The sequence below is a fragment of the Anastrepha ludens genome, chromosome 2, assembly GCF_028408465.1.
Source record: "Anastrepha ludens isolate Willacy chromosome 2, idAnaLude1.1, whole genome shotgun sequence".
NCBI lineage: Eukaryota > Metazoa > Arthropoda > Insecta > Diptera > Tephritidae > Anastrepha > Anastrepha ludens.
This window is the reverse complement of record NC_071498.1, coordinates 146,842,803-146,870,156: the sequence shown is the minus strand read 5'-3', so window position 1 is coordinate 146,870,156 and position 27,354 is coordinate 146,842,803. Positions and strand designations below refer to the sequence as shown.

Sequence of the window (27,354 nt, the reverse complement as noted above, 5' to 3'; positions counted from 1 at the left end):
CATGGCAGCTATGTGTAGTTTGCACCAGACTTAGAACTATGGATACATTTTTTCACAAAGTCGGAAATGTTTTTCCGCTTGTATTAAAAATAATCCCTTTTCGTAACTAGTCCTATTTTTTAAAATTGGCCAAACTTTTTAAACTCTCTTTCGGGAGTCGTAGCACAATTTTCTAGTTGTTACTTTTGGACCAAAACAGAAATATGTTGGCTATAAAAGCAGTAAGGCGTAACTTAACGAAGAGCGAATACGACTTACAAGGCATGCGCATTCGTCATACGAGTAGAGGTCCTCTGAGTTTGTTGCTCTCAATACGTTTGGCATAATTTTGCTTGAAACAGCATGAATTAATATGAATAAGGCACACTTCGTTAAACTTAAATGCACTAGGGCGGCTGTTTTATGGGACATTTGCCAATCAAGGGATTTTGGGATTATAAATTAAGGGTTTTTAATAAAGCACATGCACGCTCGATTGCCACCCAAATATAATTCGATAGTAAAGGTAATTTCAGAAAAGTAACCAACACACTCAAGGAATTCAGGTGGCAATAACTAAAATTTTTGAGGATTTTTGAGTAGATTGTGAAAGACTTCGGACTGTTCTATAAATGGCTGGAACATTTTATGGCCTACGATAGGGTACCCTCCCCTCTTTTATTTAGGAAGTAGCAGCAAGACAAGAAAGTTCTTATTGGGGCACACTACCGGGTTTATCGTAATCAAAATTAATGAAAGTTGGCTTCAACCTAAACCGCTTTAAGGACTGTATGGAATTACATAGGAATAATATTAGAATCATCACAAGAATTCTAAAGATTCTAGCAGGGCATTGCAGACTGAATTATAATCTTACTAGCTTGGAGATACACTCCGATGGAACTTGCATGTTCTGTAGAGAGGAAGATGAAACTGCAAAACATGTGCTAGACTCGTGCCCAGCGCTGATGCATGAGCGGGACAAATACCTGGGTAACAGTGGCGGCTGCCGTAGCCGAATAGTTTGGTGTGTGACTACCATTCGGAATTCAGAGAGAACATAGGTTCGAATCTCGATGAAACACCAAAATGAAGAAAAAGTTGTTTTCAAATAGCGGTCAACCCTCGGCAGGCAATGGCAAACCTCCGAATGTATTTCTGTCATGAAAAAGCTCCTCATAAAAAGACATCTGCGGCCTCCGAATCGTCTTAAAAAGGTCGTGCCATTTGCGGAACAACATCAAAACACATGCCAAAAGTAGGAGGAAGAGCTCGGCCAATTGCGAAAGCTGGGCTCAGAGAAATACTTTGAATCCATGTAGGGGTGGCAATAGATTTGAAATATATTTCACACTTGTGAACTAGACGGCTGCAGTATACAAACAGACGAGCCTTCGGACATCTATTAAGTAGAGAACAAAATGAAGATTTTCGTCACTCAAAGTAACTTTTTTTTCAGAAAAGTTATTCAAAAACAAATTAATTGATTAATTTTGATCCACCTGTTATTAGGTTTTTTTTGCTATTTTATTTTTTTTAATGCAATCTGTCATAAAGTAGCATTCAGTATTACATCTAATTAGAATTTTCAAAATATGCCAAAGAACTCAAACACTCTCAAACCAAAGTGACCGTCGTCAAGTCGTGTGGCCACTAAAACAATCCCTCCTCCTCTTCTGGGGAGACTCTCTTCCTGGGACTACCCCAGTTCTATTCGCACACGTCTGGGTCCATCATGCTTGTAGCTTCAGCTTCATGCTATAGGCTCGTCTTCTCATTTCTCTGTCTGAGAGGCTTCGCTTTGTTGTATTGCGTTGAGGTCTATCTTTTTTATCTATAATACAAGGGGAAGTCTGAAATAAACAAGACTGAGCCAAAATAGAAACGACAGGAGTTTTGTTCTGATAACTTCAGGTTTTTCTATTCAAAATGATCTCATCTGGCCTCGATACACAGTTTTGCGCGATCTAAAAGCTTTTCGAAAGAGTACGGTACAAGCCTTTTGGATGACCTTTACGGACGCAAAACGTTTTCCTTTCATGGCCAAATGCAATTTTCTCAACAGGTAGAAGTTACAGGGAGCCATATAACGCGAATACAGTGAGTGATTGATGCTTAAAATGTAATTTCTAGTCAAAAAATCAGTCACAACAGGGGATCGATGAGATGGTGCATTATCATGCAGTAAGCGCCGGCTTCCTCCTTCGCGGTATTCAGGGCGAATTCGAAGAATGCAATGCAACAAACGCTTCAAAAAGCCAAGATAGAAAATTGCATTGACGGTTTGGCCCATCGGCACGAACTCCTTGTGGACAATTCCCTTGGAATCGTAAAAACAAATGAGCATCGACTTGATTTTTGACTTCTTCAAATGCGATTATTTGGGTGGTGGCTCATTTGGGGCCTTCCATTCGGCACTTTGACGTCTAGTTTTAGGTTCATGTTGGAAACACCACGTTTAATCACCAGTTACAATGTTATAAAAGAAGTGTAAGTGGAGTTTTCGGTGATTGCTGATTTTGGGCGCCCATATGTTTATTGTCATTTATGTCCTCACAACCACTCGTCAACTCTGGCACGTCATAGACAATCATCTCCATAAACTTTTAAAACAAAATTTCATATTAGCTCTTTGTTCGAAATTCATTTTTGTACCGATGACACAAACAAACTGACACTTTAGTCGCAATAACTTGGCTTCCACTGAACCGAATGTCAACCAAGCTTTCATTGGAAGTCAGCTAGGATGTAAGTCTTATTTATTTTGCACTTCATCGTGGACTTGTACGCCTTCAACGTATCTTGTAACCGCATTCCAGTTATCCTCGCGTTCAAGCATCTGGCCGAGCACATTGGTTGGCGCCTCAGAGCACCTCTTTACACGAACCAGCTGTCGCAATTAAGGAACGTGTGTTCGGAGTCATCGCTTGGTATTTCGCAGTATATGCATCTGGGGTCGCTTACCTTACCCATGCGGTATAGGTATTTCCGGAAGAAGCCATAGCCAGAGAGGAACTGAGTCATGAAATAGCCTACTTCCCCGAAGTTCCTTTGGGATTGCCTATTGTAGGAATCAGCTTCGACGTCCATCTGCCAATCGATTCGGTGTCCCATCAGCTTTGCCACTGCTGCATGGTTTGGCATCTCCATTCCGCGGTGTTAATAGTGGCGTGTTTTTTCCTGGAATCCTATGTATTCAATCGTTTCCGGGCCATGAGACCCATAGGTATCTTCCAGTTGATCACAAAAACTGAGACAGCTGAGTGACGCTGTTCAGTAGACATAAACTTTTTAAGTCTACGTGGGATGTTGGTTTGGTGTGGTGTGTTCGACTCCCGAGGATTTGGATGGTTAGCAAGCCGGTTGTTATGTCTGATGTTGCCAATGATGAACTTTCTTCTACTATCGAATTATTTTTTAGTGGCAAACGAGCGTGTAAGTGCTTGGAGTCGATCCAACGATCCTCAGCCCATTGACCCCATGCCGTCCAGAGTCGTGCTTGACAAGAGATACAGTGTGGAGCTGCCAGAGGCTCAACTGCGGTAAAACTCAGAAAATGAGCCCGGCAAACACTGTTTTCGCAATTTCACAGACGGATCCAGGACCGAGCATAGCTCCGGCTCTGGGGTCTACGTGGAATCCAGCAGGACAAAACTGCACTTTGCTCTTAAAATGCATACATCTATGTTTCAAGCGGAGGAGTATGCTGTTCAAAAAGCAATGAACTTTCTTGTGAAAAACAGGTGGAGAGGCGTATCTGTATGTGTCTGCAGCGACAGTCAGGCTGCGCTCATGGCCTTAGACAGGTCCCAACCACATCAGGCGTAGTCGTGCCCTGTAAATCGTAATCGCGAGTAACAAGCTCTCTGACTCTTTAGCCAGAATGGGCTCTGAGGCCAACTTTCTTGGCCCGGAGGCCGTTCTGCTACTCCCTTCTACAGCCATTAAAGCCACTGATGTGGCACCCATCTTGGTTCCTTAGCACTACAAGATCTACTCAGATTTCTTCGGAGGTCGAGAAGATTTAAAGAAAATTAAAGAGGGAATCCAAGTGCAGTACAATGGATTTAATTGTGTCTGAGTGCTGTACTTGCTAGTATGTCCCGACAAAAAAAGTGCTTTATTGAAAACCCCTTAATTTACAATGCTAAATTTCTTTGAGAAATTTCCCATGAAAGAGCGCCCAGCAGTGCTAAATCTACATTATTTAATAATAATAATAGGAGATATATCATACATACCCTAAGGTCAAAATGTACCGGGAATGTTTAACTTAAACGAACCACGCACGTGGAAACCAGTCCATATTTTTTTCATGTTGGTAGGATTGTAAGACACACATTTGTCACTCTTTTTTTTAGCGCCATCGGATCATTGTACGGCCGGAAATGTGGGCAAACAATTCTTGGATTTTGCATGATGATAACGCGCCATCGCACCGTGCCCAAATTGTTGCTGGATTATTTGACCAAATACCAAGTAAACACCATCGTGCAAGCACCGTATTCACCTGATATGGCCCCGTGTGACTTCTTTTTGTTTCCCAAGTTGAAGTTACCACTTGGTGGAAGGAGATTTCAGTCAATAGAGGAGATCAAAGAGAATGCGACGAAGGAGCTGAAGGCCATACCTTCGTCGGCCTACCAGGGGTGCATGGAGGACTGGGTTAAACGTTGGCATATGAGTGTAGCTTCTGACGCGTCATATTTTGAAGGAATTAAATAAATTTGCCTGAAATTGAACTCTGTTTTGTTTTATTTAAACATTTTCTCAAACGACGTACGATGCTTTTTGTTCAATATTGACTGCCGCGGCTGCGGACATTTTACGAATCCGAGAACTTGTCTCTGTGACTTCAGCATATATTCGGCACACAGCTCTCAGATTTCCAACTGGGCTTATCAAATAGTTTGTTTATGTTGGAGAGTGCACTTTAATTAGAGCAAACCTTTGAGTATTTAATTTTTTATTTTTTTTTTTTTATGTTATATGATATGAGTAAGCAATTACAGGCTCTTTTCAATCATGGTTTTGCAATCGTCGCGCATACATCTAATGGTTTAAGTTGCAAAAACCTCTACGCTCTCTGCAAATTACAAACATATTTACCTAGCGAAACGCGCAAAATAAACAATTGTGTGTAATACCTTTGCATTATCGTTTCATACTTCAATTGGCCATTTTCAGAGGAAGAAAAAAATTAAGTAGCTTTTCGAAAAAACTTGGACTGCGCTTTTCCTGGCCCGGCTACTTCATTCAACAAACAAGCTTAGGTATGTTCGGAGCGTCGATCTCTATTTCAGCCGTTCCCACGCAAGCTTTGTCCACATACATACTCACTTTTTCATATCTATTGAACCACGCGGCATATGTTGAGGCTTAAAAAGCGCCAGGCTTGCGGCCACTATTCAGATACACATCAGATGCGGTTTAACGCTGAACGGAAAGCAATCAAGCGCTTAATAACTTGAGAAAACAAATTATTAAATTGCTGTTGGCATACATACATACATAATTAATAAATAAATACTAGGAATTTGAATTTAAATTAATTTAAATTATAAATATAATATTAAAAAATTAAATTTAAATTAAAAAAAAAAATATCAAAAAATAATTACTTTAGTTAAAAGAAAAATTCAGTGCATTCTAGTGATCGATATGCGTGTATTGTGCAGTGTTCTTTGCCTTGCAATGGCTCTCGTTGGCTTAACAAATGCTTTTCCTGACGGTGCTCCTGCTGATACTTGCGTCAAACAGCGTGCCAATCAACCGAATCACGGAAAAGCGCGTACTCAGCCAGGTCATACAAATCCCTATGAAGTCGTCGCCAATTCGGAAACTTTTCATCCTGGACAAGAGATTTCAGGTGATCTAAAATATTTTCAAATTACATACAGACATACGAGCATACTCAGATAATCTACTAGATATGCAAAGTCTATTGGGTTGGGATCTAAAATCTGCCTTGAATGTGTGGATGGGTGCAGCGGAATGGTATTAAAAAGCTGGTATTACTTTCCTTTGCACTGAATTTTTAAAACTCTCAGAGAATGATGATAATAAAGTGTTTATACAAAGTGGCGCAAAATTAGTCATCAATTTTGATTTTGAATAATTTTTTATTAAATTTAAAAACATTTTTTTGAGTGGTCGGAATCTTTACTTTGATTTACGCGCTCCATTGCTTGCCTGTTTGCATACTGCAGCTGTCCCGTTCACAAGTGTCAAATATGATGGGCCTATAAGGCCATTTGCAAAAACTACAAACCTTCCCATAGGGTGATTAATTTTGTGCCAGTCTCTACATTGTCTAGTGGCAATATTTGATGAATGAGAGATGAAGTTAACCCTTTACTGCATGAATTGATAAAGCGATGAAAAAAATTGTTTCTCGCTGGAAATAGCTTTATTTAGTTATCAAAAACATGTACTAAAAGAAAAATATTGAACAGGTTTTATTGAAAATTTTATTTTTTTTTACGGAGCTATAAATAAAACTAGTTGTAAAGTATAGAAAACAGTTGAAAAGCGGAAAAATTAGTATCCGTCGAGAAAGACGAGTATATGAATGATTCAAACGGTTTGCTAATAAAAGGTTTGCTCACTTGGGATATTAGAATTTTGACACTCCCTTACAAAAGGTGGCATTTAAGAAGGGTGCAGAAAGGGGAGCAAATTAAATCCCTTTTGATGGTAATGGTAGCAAAAAAGTACTTTTATACTTAAGAGGTTAGGGGTACTCAGAGGCCCGAAAAAATTATGATTTTTCAATATTTTTTTGTTTTCCTAGTCGATTGCTTTATTTTACAAAAATAAAAACATAGCATTAATACATCATGTTTCGACTTGACTTTAGTTAAATTTCAAAAAAAAAAAAAAAAAAATTATTCTAAAAGTTTTCGGTGTTTGGGTGGAGCCCGTTTCTCCAGAAGTTCCTTGCGGTGATCATCACAAGTCATTGGAGATTCATCTAAAATCAATCGGACAAGAGATTTTGTTTTTACAAAATTAACAATATGGCGACCTCAGGAAGTATTTTTCAGATTTTTTTTAATAAAAACGGCCAATGAATTGTTAAAAAAAAAATCGAAATTAAGAAAAACACTTCGATCAGGCACGGGTTTTTAATGTTTTTCAATGTGTTTCAAAAACAGTATAAATTTTTTTGAAATCTACCAAGCGGTTTTTAAGTTACAGTGATCACCAGATCAAAAAACATAATATAGTTTTCAGAAAAAATGTTGCTACTTGCTCTCGAACGCTCTGGAACGCCCGAGCGCCCTTTATTAATTGTTGAATAACTCGAAAAGTATTTGTCGGATTCACTTCAAATTTTCACACAATATTTTTTAAATATTATACATATTATACTTCAAGAAAATGCAAAATAAAATCCAGTAACCCCTTAAATGGAAACAAACTGGGAACGGTTTAAAACATAATTTAAAAGTAATATTCGAATGTAAATAAATTATTTTAAAATTCATTGTTCATGGACAATGTAAATCTATTTCATATACATACATATGTGACTGTGTAAGTAAATAATAGTATTATACAAATAGTACAAATAGGAGTTATAGCAGAAATTGTCTAGTGAGAAAAAATGGTTTAAATTAATCCAATAACCAGATTTTGTGAACTAATTTTTGCATTGAAAACAGATCGCGAAGTTGCGACATTTCGCCAATATGAAGCTCGCATGTTACCTAAGCAAAAAGTGTTCCGGTTGTGGTAGTTGTGAGAGCATTAACATTACCCATAAATGTTGAGAAATGTTGCTGGAGTGACAGTCTTTGGCATATAACTGCGGGTTGTTCCGGTTCAATAGGTTCAAAATGAATTACTTCATAGGATTCATTTATTTCAGATTCATCACAAATTAGTTACAACACTTAATCAGCTTTTTTACTTTTCTAGCACCCAAGTAATGACTATAAACATTGCACTCAAATTACACAACAACCGGAGCAAAATTTGTGTTGACCATAAAATATTTAAACTAAAATGAACTCCATAAATAACGTTCAATAACCCAGCGTAGACAAATAATATGCAGCTGTTGCTTTACAATATTTGTTGGCAGTTATTTGTTTCTGCTTGATTTATTGATTAACACGTAACTATTTGTATCATCATTCATTTACTAAAGCTAATTTTAACATTAAATAAAAATTAAATAATTATATAAAATAAAACTATATAACTTTTAAGCTAAAAAAACAAACTAATACAATATTCGCGACACAAAAAAAAAATAACACAGAATTTATATACGAGAGCGGGTCAATAAGTCCGTGACTTTTTGTATTTCTGACCTCTTTACTGAAAAAGAAATACTGCTCCTGTCAACAGGCATCTGTCAGTTGACTCCTGTCAAAATTTGAACGTGCTGCGTCAGTTAGTTTGTGTTTTACAGCTACCTTTATCAGACTACCCAGTAATTTGAGGAGAAAATGGAAAAAACTGAATTTCGTGTGCTTATTAAGCCGATTCACCCTTAGAAACCCACTGTCTCGACTGTTGTTTGGTCTCTGGTGTGTGGTGATGGATCCATGTTTCGTCCACGGTTACAAAACGGTGCAAAAACTCCTCCATATTGCGATTAAACTACGCCAAACCTTCCTGTGAAGTTGTTACACGATTGCGTTTGTGGTCGACTGTGAATTACTGGGTAGTCTGATAAAGGTAGCTGTAAAACACAAAGTAACTGACGCAGCACGTTCAAGTTTTGACAGAAGTCAACTGACAGATGCCTGTTGACAGGAGCAGTATTTCTTTTTCAGTAAAGTGGTCAGAAATACAAAAAAGTCACGGACTTATTGACCCGCCCTTGTATATTCTATCAAAAAAATATCGGGAATTGTTCAATTAAAAAAGGGCGCGTTACACAAATGTTTAAATTTTTTTTGCTGAAAAATTGGCACAGCTGTCGTCTATAGTGTCCCAGAGTTTGAGCGTGATCTATCAATAATCTTGTTTTTAGCGTTTAATTATATCAGTCAACCGCAGGTGTGCTCTGCGATATTCACTATGGATAAAAATATCGAACAAAGAAATTTAAAATTTAAATTTTGTGTTTTTAACGGAATTGCGCGTGCCGAATCGTTGAAAATGTTGCAGAAAGCCTCTGGCGAGTGTGCTTCATCAAAAACACGGGTCTTCGAGTGGTATAAGGCTTTTGCAGAGGGCCGAGAAGTCGTGGAACATTTGCTCCGATCTGGTCGCCCATTAACGACTTCTACGGATAAAAACGTCAACAAAGTCAAAGAAATGGTTCTCATTTAAGTTTGAAGGAGACAGCTCGAGACCTTAGCGTGTCTCACGAATCAATGCGCAACATTTTACAGCTTCAATTGGGCATGAGACGCGTGGCTGCTCGACTCATTCCAAGAGAGTTCAATTTCTTTCAAAAAGTTCATCGAAAGAAGGTTGCTGAAGACATGCTTGAGCAAGTGAATTCGGACTCAACGTTTATCCAGCGCATCATAACAGGTGATAAGACGTGGTCCAGGTAACAGGCGGCTGAATGGTACTATCCACATCAGCCGAACGTCAAAGTCGGTCAGAAGTGGAAGTCATGCTACTCGTTTTCTTTGATTATCATGGTGTTGTGCACTCGGAATTCATTCCAAATGGTTTTATGGTAAATAAAGAATATTACTTAGAAGTTATGCGACATTTGAGAAATAATGTGCGTAGAAAACAGCCCAATTCGTGGAAAGAAAACTTATGGATCTTGCACCATGATAACGCACCGTCTCACAAGGCTCATATTGTGAACACTTTTTTGACCAAAAACTCGACAAATATCATCGAACAACCACCGGATTAAGCCTCCTGTAACTTTTTCATTTCCCCAAAACTTAAATTCCCACTCTGCGGATGCCGCTTTGAGTCGATGGAGGCCACTAAGGAGAATTCGCTGAAGGAGATCTCTTTAAACGCATTTAGAAGGTGCTTTGATGGCTGGACTAATCGTTGGCATTTGTGTATTGCTTCGAATGGGGCATATTTTGAAGGCGAAAAAAGGAATTTTGATGATTAAACAATTACTTAGCGTTTTATTGAACAATTCGCTGTACTTTTTTGACAGAATGTATTATACTTATATATACCAATTAATAATTGGGCTGTAAAATACGATTGGCGCTGTAGTTTGCAAGTTAAAAACCCGAAGGTTCACTTGTTTAATAGTAACACAGTTCGTTGGACACTGGTTTGAAATTACGTGTTTATGTCTGTATGACGCATTTGCGAAGGAAGTGTCGCCACACTGGGCTGGAAAAGGTTGAAATCAGCACGGAAATAATCTAGTCAATGTAAGATTATAATTTATTTATGAAATATTGTAATTCGAATTCACTAAAATACACACTCAAATTCACGAATTCAGAAATTCAAATGTCAGCGAATATGAAAAAATTAAAAACAATCAAATAGCAATGATGCAGGGCGAATTTACATTACAGGTGGTGTTGGTAAATCAGCGGATTGGATTTTTTCTTTCGCTGTGTCCATGTAGTTGTCAGCACAGAATAAAACAAGGAGAATTAAATTTCTGTTTTCTACTTTTCCAATACTTTGCTTTGACAATCAAACGTACAAAACATTGTTGTTCGTCTAATGCCACCACCTACAATAAATACACCTTGCAATGGTGTCAACGGATATGTTTGTTCTACAAATTTTATTCTCCTCCAACACAGTTTCTTGCTAAGGAAGCCGATTTGTCAAGGGGAATGAAAAAGCTGCTTCCTGAGCAAACCTTTAGCAGTTGAATAATGGAGTATTACGCCTTCATGAAAATATATTTTTTTTTGTAAAAAAGTATTTACGTTTTACTCTGTTATCGTTTTTCGAAAATGACTTACTCGCACTCATCAGATGGAGGCAGAACTCATCAAGAAGAGGACAAAATCATAAGGTGCAAAGCCAGTCCAGGCAGCCACACGATTCGAATAGTTTTCCACAAATAATGCGAGTGACTTTTTCTTGCCATAATTTTGTTACTTTATTTAATTTTTAATAATTATATTTGGACTACCTTAAGCCGGACTAAATTACGGAGAGCCCCTAATCTGGAGTACTTTAAATTATTGTATTAAGACTATTTTTGTGAAATTCGTTTTACGCGTGCTTTCGGTGATTCGTCTTTTTCCGCTAACTTTTTAAGTAAACTACTGAGCTACTCATATAGACACTTTTTCCTAAACAGCGTTTAGGTGCCATTTTCGATTGTATCACCAACTTATCTGGAACATCCGATCATAGGTGCACAAATTTATTCTTGGCCCATTCACCAAATCTATTGTTCTCCCTCTCTTTTATTGTGTTCAAATGTTTTCTGCCTTACAAGTTTAGCGATTTCGCTACCTAACTAATTAAAACTAAACCAAATGTATCCGCCCTTTCTTCGAGTTCATCCCGCCAAGCCACTGCTCTAAACCGCTCATAGTCGAGATGGCAGACAAAGGGGATAACAGACAAGAGCCCAGACAAGAAAAATGGCCGGACCTTAGATTAAAGTACCGAGCTCAATTACGTGAAGTACTGCATCAGTTTACATTAAAATGCACAGTTTCGGGAGACAATATTCATTGTTGTGTCACCCCATAGATCTACTTCTCTTAGTGCTTCAATTTTTATTTTATCTACTTGTTTTCTTTAACCTCTTACCGACTTCCCAAATATCTAAACCTTCTAGCCGAAAAGTACTGGAATGGTAGAAAGTGACTTAGTTTTTGACAATATAGCCAATATACTGACAACCGCCGTGGACGAGTAGGTTGGTGCGTGACTACCATTCGGTAGGGCTCGCATTCGAAACCTACTTTGGACACGAAACACAAAAATTATAGAAAAATATTTCTCTACAAGCGGCCGCCCCTTAGCAAGCAATGGTAAGCCCTCGTTTTTCTTCCGCAAAGAAGCTTATCATAAAAAGCCATCTGACATTAAACTGCAGTTCCGTCTTTTTAAAAAAAACATCAAGAAGCACACCGTAATTGGAAAGAACAGATCGGCCTAGCAACCAACCAGTTATGCAAGCTCCAATTATATTATAATAAGTGTATAATATTATATATACGCACGTGTACCGAATATACTGGCGGACGCCGTAGCCGTGTATTGTCATTAAGTTGCCCTAGGTTCTGAACGCACAGTGTGCATGAAACATCAAACGTTAGAAAAAGTTGTTCCTAAAAACTGGGAATGACAAACTTCCGAATGTATTTAGGTTATGAAAAAGATTCTCCTAAACTCTGTCTATCATTCGAAATCGGAGAAGTTCACCCAAGCACCTAAGAAACGATGCCGATAGGGCTCGAACACGTGTATCCATTTGAACGATAAAGCCTGCTCAGCCGAGGCACCGGATTTTATTTCGATCTAACTATACCGATGTCTTTCCTAATCCAATGCAACTCGACCTTCCATCGGCAGTATTCGCTATCTTCCGCAGACCTGTTTTCTGCAGTGTTGGGCATAGTGCACTAAATAATTAATGCAGTAAACGGATAGTTCAAACACTGAAAAATCGAAAGCTTAGTGATCATGAAACCCTTATTTTGAAACAAATTTAGTGTTAGTGCATCTTCCGAACGTTCGAAACCCCATCTCAACAGATATTATTCTCATTGCCGCTTCTGGGATTTGATGGTTTTGATGAGAGTCTGCTGAAGTGTAACTTCTGTACGTCGAGAGAGCATTTTGTTGTTCTATTTATTATTTATTCGTATTACTCAGCTCATTGCAGCGCTTATTGGTACGAGTAATTCTTCTTTCATTTCAAGGCTGGCGTTATTATCAGTGATACTGATGGATTCCAAGTAAATGAGATGCTTTACTAAAAAAAATTATAATCAAAAATGCCGTAGGTTGTCCTTTCTTTATATGATATGGCCCCCAGATGAAAGATGCGAGGAAAACCAAAATTAAGAAAACGTTTTTTCTAATAGCGATCGATTCTCGGCAGACAATGGCAAACCACCGAATGTATTTCTGGAGTCGGCTTGAAACTGTAGGTCCTACTGTAGGCAGGAATAACATCAAGACGCACGCTACAAAACACCCCAACAGGGTGTACGCGCCCCCAGATTCAAAGACGCCTATTATAATTTGAGGTGCAGTTCTTCTGATGTAAAATAATTTGGATATTTTTAGGTGTCTTCGTTTTGTTTGTTTTTTTTTTGTTGCATAGATTAGCTGATTTTTCAGTTTTTATATGCTTTTTTAGAGATTAAATTAAAAAATAAACCCTTTTTCCGGTCAACTCAAACTTAAAACTTTGCGTCATCGGCACGGCGAATAAGTGAAAGTTGATACTTTGCCCATCCGCCTCGTTTCAAACATCGACGATTTATAATAGACTTCGCAGTTGGTGACACCGGATGATGTCAATGTTGGTGGTATACGCTGGTCGCTTGAAAAGTCCGTGCGAAAGTAAAAACTATCATACTTAAATGTTTGGCGTAAAACTTTTATATTTTTCGACATAGTCTCCTTTTAGGCTTATACACTTCGTCCAACGCTGTGCTATGAGTAGTTTGTCGATCCCTTCCGAATAATAGGATTTCTGCAAGTATGAAAAATAGCCATTAGTTTCTGCAATCACCTCTTCGTTTGAATAAAATCTCTTTCCCGCCAGCAATTTCTTCAAATTGCGGAACAAATAGTAGCCCGAGGGATACGAGTGAGCCAAGTCTGGAGAATAGGAGGGATTTGAATCGAGTTGGAACCCTATTTGCAACAATTTTGCAACCGCAACTGCTGTGGCGTAAGCTGATGCGTTGGCGTGTTAGAAAAGGCAAATCACTCAACTTCGTCGATTCAAACGAATACCAAACACAAAGAAATAATTCGATCTGGCTGAAACTTGGTGTGTGTTCGTACAAGAGACGCAACTAACTAAACGTATCTCCCGATTCACACCAGTAGTGCCAGCTCTCTGACTTTGCACGGCCTTTCCAAGCGACCCTTGTGTTGGTGCAACGTCAGCATCAATATTTTTTAATTTTGAAAATTTTTTTTATCTTTCATGTCAAAATAGGCGAGCTCTTATTGCTTTTTTTAATTAAATTTTAATTTAAAATATTTTCATAACAAATCTAACGAAAAACAACTGTTATACATAATATTTATGTGCCTACTCCTACTTATATGTGTGTATACATTTCCTTACAGTTCTAATTTACCCCGTTGACAATAAGGCCACTTTCCGCGGATTCTTTCTGCAAGCGCGTGATGCCAACTCCAACGAATGGAGTGGAGAGTGGATACAAAGTGAAAATACTAAAACCATTCCGGAATGCTCGGCAATAACACATTCGGACAATCGCGACAAGTTGGGGGCGAAACTTATTTGGAAGGCGCCACAAAATAAGCGTGGACGTGTCTATTTTACGTAAGTGTTTCTATATTCCTTTTTAATTATAGTGAACTTTGATAAATGTTGACACATACATACATATAGACGCATACGTATTTATATTATATTTTTACAAATAAGTTTGGCAAAAGTGTGTGCGATCTTAGCGTTTATTACTTTTATTCTGATTTTAACCTAAATACCGATATCCATATTAACAAACTATTAAAGGTGGAAATTAAGCAGAAGATGCAAATGGACGAGCTTCTAAATACCAATTGACAATTAAAATGTTCATTAAAAAAATAGTAAAACCACTTAATGGCTTTAAAGTATTTGCTATATTCAAGTTATAATGTAAAATAAAATGCTATGGGGGGTCCGAGGCTACACCACGGATGTACTAAAAAATCTCATTTGGCTGATTTGAAATCGTAAATTTTGTAGAGTAGGCACACATTGGGGAAATGGTAATTGTTTTCGAAACGGAAATTTTTGCCATCTTGAAAGTAGCCGAATGGATAATCGAGAGTACATGGAGCGGGAAACAGATTGGAGTTTTCAGTGACAGTCAGGCTGCACTGAAGACCCTGGATAACGCGAAGCAAACCTCAAAAATTGTTCAAGAATGTAAGAAGAAACTTAATTTTCTCGCAAGATAGTACAGACTTGTACTTATATAGGTTACAGGACACTCCGGTGTTCAAGGAAACGAAATTGGCGATTAATTGGCCAATTAATTGGATCAGCGATTATGTGTGCAATTTACATAAACAGCGATGGTCCGGTCTATGTCTGTTTTGTGACAAGTCTGAACAGAAAACTGTCAAAATTTCTACCTAAGCTTGGTAGAAAAGACGATCGGTTTATGGTCGGTATTATTACAGGACACAACCCATGAGGTCAGCATATGACCACCATTGGAATCATTGAGGAGCCAAGTGCCTGTCTTGCTTGGAGGAGGCGGATAGCACTGTGCATTTTCTCTGTGAGTGTCCTGCCTTTGCTAGAGCAAGACTACGAGTTTAGGGTTCCGATGTTGTGAGAATGAGTAATATGCGATCTCTAAAACTGGAGGACATTTACAGATTTACGAAAGAATCTGGAAAACTCTCCCAGGACTAACTACCTCTGTCTCTGCCTCTATTCTTTCCTATCTCTTTCTCTGATACTTTTCCCCTTTCCTCCTTGACTATCTACCCTCTTTCCAGACCTCTAAGTACAATGGGCTTCTTAACCTGAGGGTTTTAGGAGCCACCAAATCTCTTGATGCTCTTGGCTCGACCAATTCAACTTTCAATTTTTCCGGCGCACATTTACTTAGTAGATACTGCCCATTGTATAAAATTACGAGTAGAAATACGCTTCTTCTTCCTAATTTTTTACAGGCACCCTTGGCGTGTGGTGTTGCGATTCCTTGGTCTTTTCGCTTGAGCGTATTGATATGCCAAATTAAAATTTTTATGGTAACATTAAAAACCATAGAATATCGGCGAAGAAAAAAAAATACAAAATAATATCTTTGACTTCGAAAATTTAGAATAACAATTATTTTTAAAGCACTTCTTAGCTATAATAATGATTTTTTATTAAAAACTATCTTAGTTTGTACGACATTTTTCATCTTTTATTCAACCGTTTTACATAAAAAAGCATTTTGGAATCAGGTGATAAAGCTAAGAATACCCAGATGGATTGTGCATCGATGGATTGAGCAGTGTTTGAGAGAAAGATTCTGCGGAAGATTTTTGGACCTTTGCACTTTGGCAATGGTGAATATCGGAGGCGGTGGAACGATGAGTTGTATGAGCTTTACGACGACATAGACATAGCGCAGCGAATAAAGATCCAGCAGCTACGCTGGCTGGAATGGATACAAACGCTCCGTCTCTGAAAGTATTCGATGCGGTACCAGCTGGTGGTAGCAGAGGAAGCGGAAGGCCTCATCTGCGTTGGAAAGATCAGGTGGAGAAGGACTTGGCTTCACTTGGTGTGTCCAATTGGCGCCGGTTAGCACGAGAAAGAAACGACTGGCGCGCTTTGTTAAACTCGGCCAAAATCGCGTAAATAGTTCCCGCCCAATTAAGAATAAGAAGAAAGCTCTGGATTAAGAGTCACCGTAGCCTTTTGGGTTAGTGCGTGACTACCAAGTGTTGGAAGTGCAGATTCGAAACCCGGTCGTTTTAATAGAATTAATAGAAAAAGGTTTTTCTAATGGCGGTCGCTTCTCGGCAGACAATGGTAATCCTAGGAGTTTTTTTCTGCCATGAAAAAGCTATTCATAAAAAAAACCGTAAATCTTTTCATTTCTGGAAACACATCAAGACGTACACTACAAAGAGGAGGAGGAGCTCAGCTGAACACCCAAAAAGGATGTAAAAGCCAATTATGTAAAAGCCAACTCCAAAATAGGAGTAACCATTGATCATGACAACAAAATTTCTGCAGAAATTGCTGAGAAAATCCTTATGGCGAACCGTTGCTATTTCTCTTTATGCAATCGCCGAAGGAGCCGCCTCCTAGACAGGAGAACGGAGATTTCTTTGTGTCGCTCACTTATTTCTTGTATTTCAAGCTCGTTATGCAGTCGCGGAATCAATCATGAACTCGAGAAACTGTCTGTAATAACAACAATAATGATCAACAGACTGAGATGGGCAAGCGGCTCAGCTGGATTGACGATATAGATTTAGACGCAGTTGTTTTTTTGGGGAATTCGGGTATATAGCATGCAGGCATTATCTAAACAGAAACTTGCAGTTCATTTCATTTCATCCCGTCTATTTATAAAAAAATTAAAATCGCTCTAAATATGTTGACCACAGGATAGCATAGATGTCAAATGATAATTCTCTTTGGCGAGAAAATAACTGAAATTTCTCTCCGAACAAAGGCACCCATAGTTAAATCTTTAATTGACTTAGGGGGTTAGGGGTTAGAGGGTTAGGGCTCAGAGGCCCGAAAAAATTATGATTTTCAATAATTTTTTTTGCTAGTCAATTGCTTTATTTTACAAAAATAAAAACATAGCATTAATACATCATGTTTCGACTTGACTTTAGCAAAATTAAAAAAAAACAAAAACATTGATAATTGTAAAAGTTATCGCTGTTTGTGTGGAGCCCATTTCTCCATAAGTCCCTTGCGATGATCATCACAAGTCCTTGGAGATTCATCTAAAATTAGTCGGTCAAGAGAAACTAGTTTTATTAATAGATAATCTTATGCCTGATCGAAGTTTTTTCTTTTTCAAAATTAACAATATGGCGGCCTCAGGAAATATTTTTCAGATTTTCGAGGAAAACCCTAACCCCTTAGACGCCACTCGACCAACAATCAAGAATTGAGAGGTTGAACCCGCACTTGAGCTGAAGCCCACTGAAAACCCGTGGTCAATCATTTCGACAAAATCTGCGAAGACATTTCTGACCAATTCTTTTCATTTCATTAAATCCACTAATGCAAAATTGTTGCTACAACATCGCTAAACATTATTAAACACCTACGAGAAACATTTTATTGCATTTTACTTAAAATAATCACAATAGTTGCGCGAAACTATCAGCAAAACTCTAAAGTTAATACTAACTCGAAAACCATTAACAGACCCTCAGATTTAATTGATACATACAGCCATACATATGTATGATATATACATATACACATACATGGGCAAAAAGCCGACCGGCACTAGTAAACAAGAACGCCATGCACACACATACATACGCCCGTACATACAAACGTACATTACATGCATAAGTACTAAATAGTATTTGGAGGTTTGTGTAATAAAAAATTAAGAAAAAAACATGGCAAAGCATGGTTAATGAATCAAGCAATAAATATTTCAAGTTGTGCAATATCGGTAAACATTATTTACCATTTGTTGCAAGATTTGCCGACTTGCTGCAAACTCTCTGGCTACCGTTAATATAAAAGGTAAGTAGGTCAGCATAGGCCGGTTATCATGGCTTGAGCGGTGTCGGTTGTTTTTATAGACGAATATATGTGCGTATGTATGTTTATAAGTATGTATGTATGTTTGTAATTAAGCATTACTTAGCGTACTTAAAAGGAAGTTTCTTTCATTTTAACAATAATAAAATTAGTGGACGATGTACAGACTCTATGAATGAGCGACTTTGTTTTAAGAAAGGTCTTTGTACAATTCTACTATTGAATCAAGTCTATTGAAAAAGTTAGGCGCCTAAAAAGTTTTTGAATTTTTAAAATTGGTGGAAATAACAACTCTAATAAAGACAATTAAGGGGTTACATACGTACAGAATTTAAAAAAAAATCGATTTTTTTCGATATTTCGAAAGTATAGTATCTTAAAAATATATACAGTGAAATTTTCATGCGGAAATTCTTAATATTATGTCACGGTCTGCATGATAACTCATACAGTTTTTAATATTTTTTGATTCGGTTTTTTTTTATTATTTGAAAATGTTTTCTCTATAGTTGGCGACTCGGATTTTTGATATTTTTATTAAAATGTTATAAACATAATTCAAGTGTGACATTTATGACGTAAAACGCATACTTTTTTTTAAATGCCGTAAATTGCTAAATTTTTCGAAATTCAAAAATCCGGCTCGACAGACTATGACTACCGGAATTGGATGGTATTGATCTGGACAACGTTTATTTCCAACAAGACGGCGCTACGTGCCACACAAGCAACGAAACCATTGATCTTTTACGGGAAAAGTTTCTCTCTCGAAGTGGTGATCACAATTGGCCACCGAGGTCTTGTGATTTAGCACCTTGTGGGGCCACGTGATAGAGAAGTTCTACGCCAACAGCACAGGGACGATTCAAGACCTCAAAGATGGAATACGTGAGGTTATCGAGGACAAAGGACAGCCACATTACAATTTGATCATGGAGAATTTCATGAAAAGGATATCGTCCTGTAAGCGTGGTCGTGGTTGTCATTTGCCTGATGTTATTTTCGGCATACCTTCCTTCCTCTTTATAATGAAATAAACATTCGATCATTTACCATACAGTTAGTAGCATAAATAAATATACAGGAGCCTGATTTATGGAATTGTTTGACGCTAACGCTTTCCTTAATAAGTAATCAAAATATTTTACGCATGGTAATTGAGTACTGGGATAAGCTTTCATTTGCGCCTTAATTTAGCTGTACATTTTAGGTACCGTTATCCACGCTTTGCTCTGTCTTTGATGCCAGCGAAATTTATGTCACAAAAGTTAGTATACAACAAACGATTGTTCAGTTAGCATAACATTTATTTTTACGTATTGATTCAAACAGTTAAAGCTATTAAAAGGAAACAATTAAAGTGGGTATAAAAATTTAGGGAAGTACGTTTTGTATTAATTTTTGCGACATTTTTAGTAATGGCGCCAAGAGGAAAAGAGCTGTCTGATGATTCAAAAAAACTGATTATAAAATATCACAAGGAATATAATTCATTGCAAGAAATTGGTTGTTTGATAGATAGGAGTTTTGCTACAGTTCAAAAGTTTGTGAATAAATATAAAAGTGGGGGAAGCACCACTAATAAAGAGCGTTGTGGGCGTCCGCCGCTCTTTAGCCCCAGAGAAAAATACTTAGTCGTACGGAAAATCAGGACAAACCCCAAAATAAGTGCCCCCAAATTGAAATCTGAAGTTGAAAATGGGACTGGAAAACAATTAGGCACCCAAACTATTCGCCGGATTTTGCATAGTGCTGCTTATCATGGGTGCAGTGTTAGGAAAAAGTCCTTCGTGAGTAGTGTCAATCAGAGTAAACGGATTTCATTCGCAAAAGATCATGAAAAATATGACCAAACGTTTTGGAACCAAGTCATATTTTCTGATGAGTGTAAGTTCAGTATCTGTGGATCTGATGGCCATGAAAAAGTTTGGAGAAAAGTCAACGCGGAATTGGATCCAAACAATATGACCGGCACTGTGAAGCGTGGAGGGGCTCTGTGATGGTTTGGGGATGTATGGCTGCGAACGGGGTTGGAAACTTGGTATTTATCGAAAATATTATGAACCGATATGGTTACTTAAATATTTTGAAAAATATTTTAAAAGAAAGCGCTACGAAATTGGGCTTTGGAGCAACGTTTATCTTCCAGCAGGATAATGACCCCAAGCACACATCCAACATTGTACGAGAGTGGCTGTTATACAATCTGCGAAAAAAGCTGAAAACACCCCCACAGTCCCCGGATACCAACCCATTAGAAATAAGGAACAACTGAAAAACGTCCTTCAAGAGGAATGGAATAAAATACCACCAGCTGTAACTGAAAACTTGGTGAAATCAATGCCACCACGACTTAAAGCGATTGTAAAGTCTAATGGTTATTCTACCAAATACTAGGATTTGATTTTAATTATGTTTTTGATTTCACAAATTAATAATATGAGGAACTGTATACTTACTTTTGAGACAAGAATTTTGATATATGTAGTTTAATATAAAAAGCTATAATTTGGTTGCTTTTTAAAATTTTGTCATTATTTGGATTGAATTGATTTGATTGATTGATTTGATTTGATTTTTGTATTTCATTCGTGTAAATTTTTGTTATGCCTTAGATTGTTTGAAGGAATCTGTTGGGGGAAAACTGAAAACGTATCCTATGTATACTTACTTCTGTTACTAACTGTATATTAAAAAATTGCATTTTTTTTAATATCAAAATAACACCTCTTATTAGGTAGATAACCCTATACATTTCGGACGCTCAGTACGACGATTTATCGATTCAGGAATTATGTATGTCACGATGTACAGAATGCAGAACCGTTTGCTGGCTCTCAGCAATTTCAAAGGAATTAGCTGATTGGCTGGCCCAAACGGGGTCATTTGACGGGGTATTTTGTTTACAAACAAAAACTGAGATTGGATTGGTGTTATGCGAAAGAAATCAACACAACTTTCGCTTATAATACTTTGTTGCCATGAGACGAGATGAGACGAACGCCAGATGAGACGAACGCCAGATGAGACGAGTATGCGCATACCTATGAAATGAGCGATCGAAATAATGCTGTGGAGTACCCGGTGACGTGGTAGCAAAGTTACTCTCACTTCGGACTGCTTCGAATGGTAATCTAACATTCGGCCGCCGTAACCGAATGGGTTGGTGAGTGACTATCATTCTTAATTCAGAGATTCGAATATCGGTGAAACACTAAAATGAAAAAAAATTTGTTTTTCTAAAAGTGGTCGCCCATCGGTAGGCAATGGCAAGCTTCCGAGTGTATTTCTGCCATGAAAAAGCTCCACATAAAAAATGTCTGCCATTCGGAGTCGGCTTGAAACTGTAGGACCCTCCATTTGTGGAGCAACTTCAAGACGCACACCACAAATAGAGGTAGGAGCTCAGTCAAACACCCAAAAAGAGTGTACACGCCAATTATACCAAATATATATATAACATCCCTAATTTGTATCACCGCAAAGTGACCAGTAGGCCGTTTCTGTAACTATTCTCGATCAAGTACTCAATTGAAATATTCAATTTGACGTCACACTGCCGTCACTCTCACTTGTTGTGTTTCTGTAAAAAAATTAATCGAAATGAACGGTAACCGTGGTAGTCAATTTCCATTTCAGTACGAAAACTCGAGAGTTTTTGCAACCAAATGAAATGAAATATTGTCGATTTTATTTGTTATCAAGGTGGCGCAAAATTAATCACCCTATCGGATGATTTATAATTTTTCCAAATGACGTTGTACGTTAGTCATATTAAGACTTTGATTTTTGATTTTGATTTTGAATTTCGTAGCACTCCCGAATCGTAGCTATGCATCAACATTTCGGCTACAGTGGCCGTCAATGGGTGTTAGGTTACATAAAGCACATTACTTTAGTCTAGATTTATACATTTTTTGCTGAATTTTTGCTCTTTGCATTTGTATATGTACTTACATATTTAAGCGTATATAAAATTTACTGTAATATGTTACGTAGTTATAGAAAAACCTAATCCATAAATATAAATTTTAAATATGAATTGAAAATATGTGCAAAAATTAATTACAGAAAAGGTCTTTTTAAATAGTTGAATGAGATTCTCAATATTTTTGAACGAAGTCATTAGCAACGCCTGCAACAGATATCCGGAGTATCTAAGCAGCCATCCTGTAGAGCCATTTACCATAAGGACTGTTCCACATTTTGTCGATTAATGCTTACAGAAACACTTTTTCACCACTAATAGAGCAATTTGAATCGACATGACTTTTGTCGATTTCTTACAGAAGCGGGCTGCAGCAGTACTCAGCGATTCTTTATCGAATTGACGACGCTAATTTTTGAGTTTAACTGTAAACAAAAACTGAAGAAATCAACTAATCAATATCAAAAATTAAGTAATAAATTAAACGTATAAAAAATCCGAAAATAGTTTACAACGGAAGCACCGCACATAAAATTAAAGTAGGCGAGGATGGGCTAAGGGGTCCCAGTGGTCTAGAGTTCGAAATGTAGGGTATTTTCAGGTATTTTTTTTTTTTAAATTATAAATTAATAAAAAAATTGAAAACGATGTTTAAATTTTGTAGGCCTTTTATTTAACTTCTTTTACATACAAAAATGAAACAATTTTTTTTTTTTTACTTTAATAATTATAAAAATGGCGCTGGTCAACTTCAGCGAAAAACTCTTCTATTTAGCTGAAACACAAAAACCAAAAATCTTATTTATCAGTATGACTGTAGCTATGTCCCGTACTAGAATAAAAATCAAATCTTGACAAAATGCCGTGGTTTTGAATTTGACACTCTAAAAATCGGTATTTTTCAGCTTTTTAATGAAAAAAAAAAACGAAATAATTGAAATAATGATATGATTCTATAGGCATTGATGTTGATATTAAAATTTCAGACTATACGATTGAATTGTTTCTGTTTTTTTTTGACCACACCAGGCCGAAAAAAGTAGTTTCGAGATAAATGAGTTGAAAGTTTGAGGAACAGAAGCGCGCGGACCGCTTTCTACCTAGTTAATGGGCTCTAGAAGCTATAACATTGGGAATTTCCACATGAAAATTTCACAGTATAAGTAGATATTCCTAAGATATTATACTTTCGAAATATCGAAAAAACAAAAAAAACGATATTTTGAAATTTCTAGACCACCGGGTCCCCTTAAGCGGATAAAAAATAAGCAGTGCCCTCTGGGGCTAAAACTTGTGTTTAACTAAGGGAGAGCAGGAGGCTTAGCATCCAGTTACAGGAGGTAGGGATTAATTTTTGTTAGGAGTGGTTATCGAAATCAACGAAACTGAGAAAAAAACATATGCAAAAATTGCTGGCTCTTATTAATTTGGCATGAGGCTGTATATAGTACGTAAGCAGATTTGACAGTTTGAGTAAACATTTTTTTTAAGTTCTTACGTAACCTAACTTAAGTTTACATCTATTAGTTATATGAGTATGAAGATTTTTTCAAAAGTCGCGTCTATATGTAGATGTTATTTTAAATTATAAATATATATTTCTCCCACTCGAGCATAGGGTCTCAGTAAAACACCTCCATCTGCTTCTATTTTTTGGAAAAAGGTTGATTTCGTTCCAAGTTTTTCCTGACGTTTCAACTTCCTTCTGGACAGTTCTCCTCCAAGATATTTTTGAACGGCCAACCTTGCGAGAACTTTATGGTTTCCAATCCTGTGCTCGACGGCAGATTGCAATTGCAAAGCGTATGCCCAATCCACCTCCACTTTCGCAGTTTTATCACGTGAGCTACCGGCTGGATTTCACACCTCTCCTATACGAGAGTCGTTACTTATGGTGTTGGAGCACCAGATCGTTGAATTTTGTTTTTAAATAAAACAATTTGATTTTAAAATAAAACATGTAAAAATTTAAATTCTTTCAGGTTTCTCTATTTTTATTCAAAACAATGTTGTGTGAAAATGTTTAAAAGATGTATTTAAATGTCCACCATGAGCACGACTACAGGTAATACCCGCCAAGCAATCGATTCGTGAATACCTAATTGTTGAGGACGTCGAAATATCGATGTTGAAGGTTGTTTAGCACCCCTTTAGGCTACAACAACAATATTCTCACCAGACGTCCGGTTTTTGGTCTGCCAGCTTATCTGCCCTTTTCTATTCTCGACAAAATCAGTTTGGACAATTATTTTCACCGAAAAAAATCACAAATTTTGCTACAAATTGTTCTTAAGGATACACCATTTTCATAATGAGTTTGATTATTATACATCTGGCTACTTGGCAAATGTCAAAAATTGTATAAAAAAGTTACCGTCTAAGAAGTATTCACTCCTGACGTCTAGGTGTCACGTAATATCACATAATTATATCAGTCAACCGCAGGTGTGCTCTGCGATTTTCAGTATGGATAAAAATATCAAACAAAGAATTTGTGTTTAATTTTGTGTTTTGAATGGGATTTCGTGTGCCGAATCGTTGAAAATGTTGCAGAAAGCCTATGGCGAGCGTGCTTTATCAAAAACACGGGTCTGCGAGTGGGCCGAGGCCCGAGAAGTCGTGAAAGATTTGCCCCGATCTGGTCATCCATCAACGTCTTCAACGGATGAAAACGACGACAAAGTCAAGGAAATGGTGCTGGAAAACCATAATTTAAGATTGAGGGAGGTAGCTCGTGACCTTAGCGTGTCTCACGAATCAGTTCGAAACATTTTACACCATCTTTCAAAAATTCATCGGAAGAAGGTGGCTGAAGACATGCTTGGGCAAGTGAATTCGGGCCCACGTTTATCCAGCGCATCATAAGAGGTGATGAGACATGGGTGTATGAGTTTGACATGCAAACTAGTCACAGGTGGCTGAATGGCGCTATCCACATGGGCCGAAACTCTGAAAACCACGTCAAAGCCGGTCAAAAGTCAAAGCCATGCTACTCGTTTTCTTTGATTATCATGGAGTAGTGCACTCGGAATTCGATCCAAATGGTTCTACGGGAAATAAAGAATATTATTTGGAAGTTATGCGTCGTTTGAGGCAGAATGTGCGTAGGAAACGACGCAAGAAAACTCGCACCGTCTCACAAGGCTCATATTGTGAACACTTTTTTGACCAAAAACTCGGCAAATATCATCATGCAACCCCCGATTCATCGGATTTAGCCCCATGTGACTTTTTCCTTTTTTAAAACTGAAATTACCACTCGGCGGGCGCTGCATTGAGTCGATAGAGTCCTTTAAGGAGAATTCGCAGAAGGAGCTGAAGAAGATCTCTGCAAAGGTGCTGAAAAGGTGCGTTGATGCCTGGACTAAGCGTTGGCATTTGCGTATTGCTTCGAATGAAGCCTATTTTGAAGGCGACAAAATAATTGTTGATAATTAAAAGATATTTGCGTTTTATTGTACAATACCCTGCACTTTTTTGACAGAATGTATATAAGTATTATAAAATTATAGCGTTCACACTTTTATTTATCAAACATGTATCCAATTCAAGATATAGCGCAAATTTTATAAATAAATTATACGTTCATTTCAAATATTTTATGCCATAAAAAGCATATTAATTTTAAGAGTTCGACTTTATTATTATATTTACTGCTTCTCTTTCCAGGGGCACGGTATTAAAGGAGTATGGAACTTTCTGGAGTGACGTTATTGCAAAAGTACAGTCTGCACCATGAACTTAAGGACACGCTTGCTATAAGAGCACTTTTTTTCTCGTACCCAGAGATTCATTTGTACTTAAAAGATGTATTAAAGAGTAAAACTACTTAAAATAAACAACAATTGGTTTTGTACCTTACGATTTTTACACATCTTGACAAAAGAAATACATACAGTTTGTCTCGAAAATGCTTGGACATACTAAAATATTTGAGTTGTTTGCACTCCTTTAACTAAAATCTTCTAATAAACAGAAGGGATAGCAATAGAAGTAATTATAAAAAAAATGTGCTAAAAGAAAAATTGTTTTTAGAAGGGATAACAATAGAAATAAATAAAAAAAAAAGTATACATTATTTATTAGTAGTTAAACTTTATAAAAAAAATGTATTTTAGTTTTTCTTTACAAAAATTAGTATATAAAAAAACACGCGACCCAAAGTACAATGAACAAAGAGTTGCTCTACGGTCTGAATCATTTCACCTTCAAGTAAAAAAAGTAAAGTAAAAAAAATCCTTGTTAAATAAAGTTGTAGGTATAGTCTGTCGAGCAGGATTTTTGAATTTCGAAAAATTTTGCCATTTACGGCATTTTAAAGTATGAGTTTTACGTCATAAATGTCACACTTCAGTTATGTTTATAAATTTGTTTAATAAAAATATCAAAAGTCCAGCAACGGACTATAGAGAAAACACTTTCGAATATTTAAAAAAACGGCATCAAAAAATATTAAAAACTGTATGAGTTATCATGCAGACCGTGCCGGAAAAAGTACAATAGTTTCGAGAAAAACGAGTTTAAACTTTCAAGTGCATTTCACTCGAGGTCGGGCGCATTTAAAGCAACAACTAAAAAGATAAATTTTTTCATTTATTTTGTTAACTTACGTCTAATCTCCCATTCCAGCTTCATATTTTATGCCTTCCTGATCAGTAAACAATTGTTGTTGTTTATTTATTGTAACAAAAGAACCGACAGGCTGAAAGTCTCCGAAAGTAACGGCCAGCTGCCTCAAGACCGGCGGGCCAATTAGATGTCCTAAATTCAGTAGTTTTCGCGAAGCGTTGTAGGATGAGAAAAAAAACAATTAGCCAAATGAAGTTTTGGGGATAGTTTAATATATATTTGAACTAAAAAAAAAAATTTGTACAATCTCCAACAATATATTGTAAGCCGAGTTATCAATAGATTCCCAGAGCGCCTGTATCCAACTTCTGTACAAGATACAACTTGCAATTTTCATCTGAAAACAAAAAAAAAAAAAGATTATTAGTTTTGATGTAATTATCTTCGATGTGAACTAAGAAAATTGGGAGAAACACGTAAAATTCGAATTTTTGGGGAAGGTAGAAAAAAAAAGTGGTTTTTCAAGGAAAAAAAACTCTTCAACTGG

At 37.1% G+C, this 27,354-nt stretch overlaps 1 protein-coding gene across 1 annotated transcript; it reads left to right on the top strand.

Moving 5' to 3' along the window:
• Positions 1 to 5,471: 5,471 nt before the first annotated feature.
• Positions 5,472 to 26,226, top strand: LOC128859883 (putative defense protein 3). The gene is made up of 3 exons (XM_054097024.1): positions 5,472 to 5,848; positions 14,170 to 14,389; positions 25,908 to 26,226. The coding sequence occupies exons 1-3, from the start codon at positions 5,641 to 5,643 to the stop codon at positions 25,975 to 25,977; spliced, it is 498 nt and encodes a 165-aa protein (XP_053952999.1). The 5' UTR covers positions 5,472 to 5,640; the 3' UTR covers positions 25,978 to 26,226.
• The last annotated feature ends 1,128 nt before the right edge of the window (positions 26,227 to 27,354 follow it).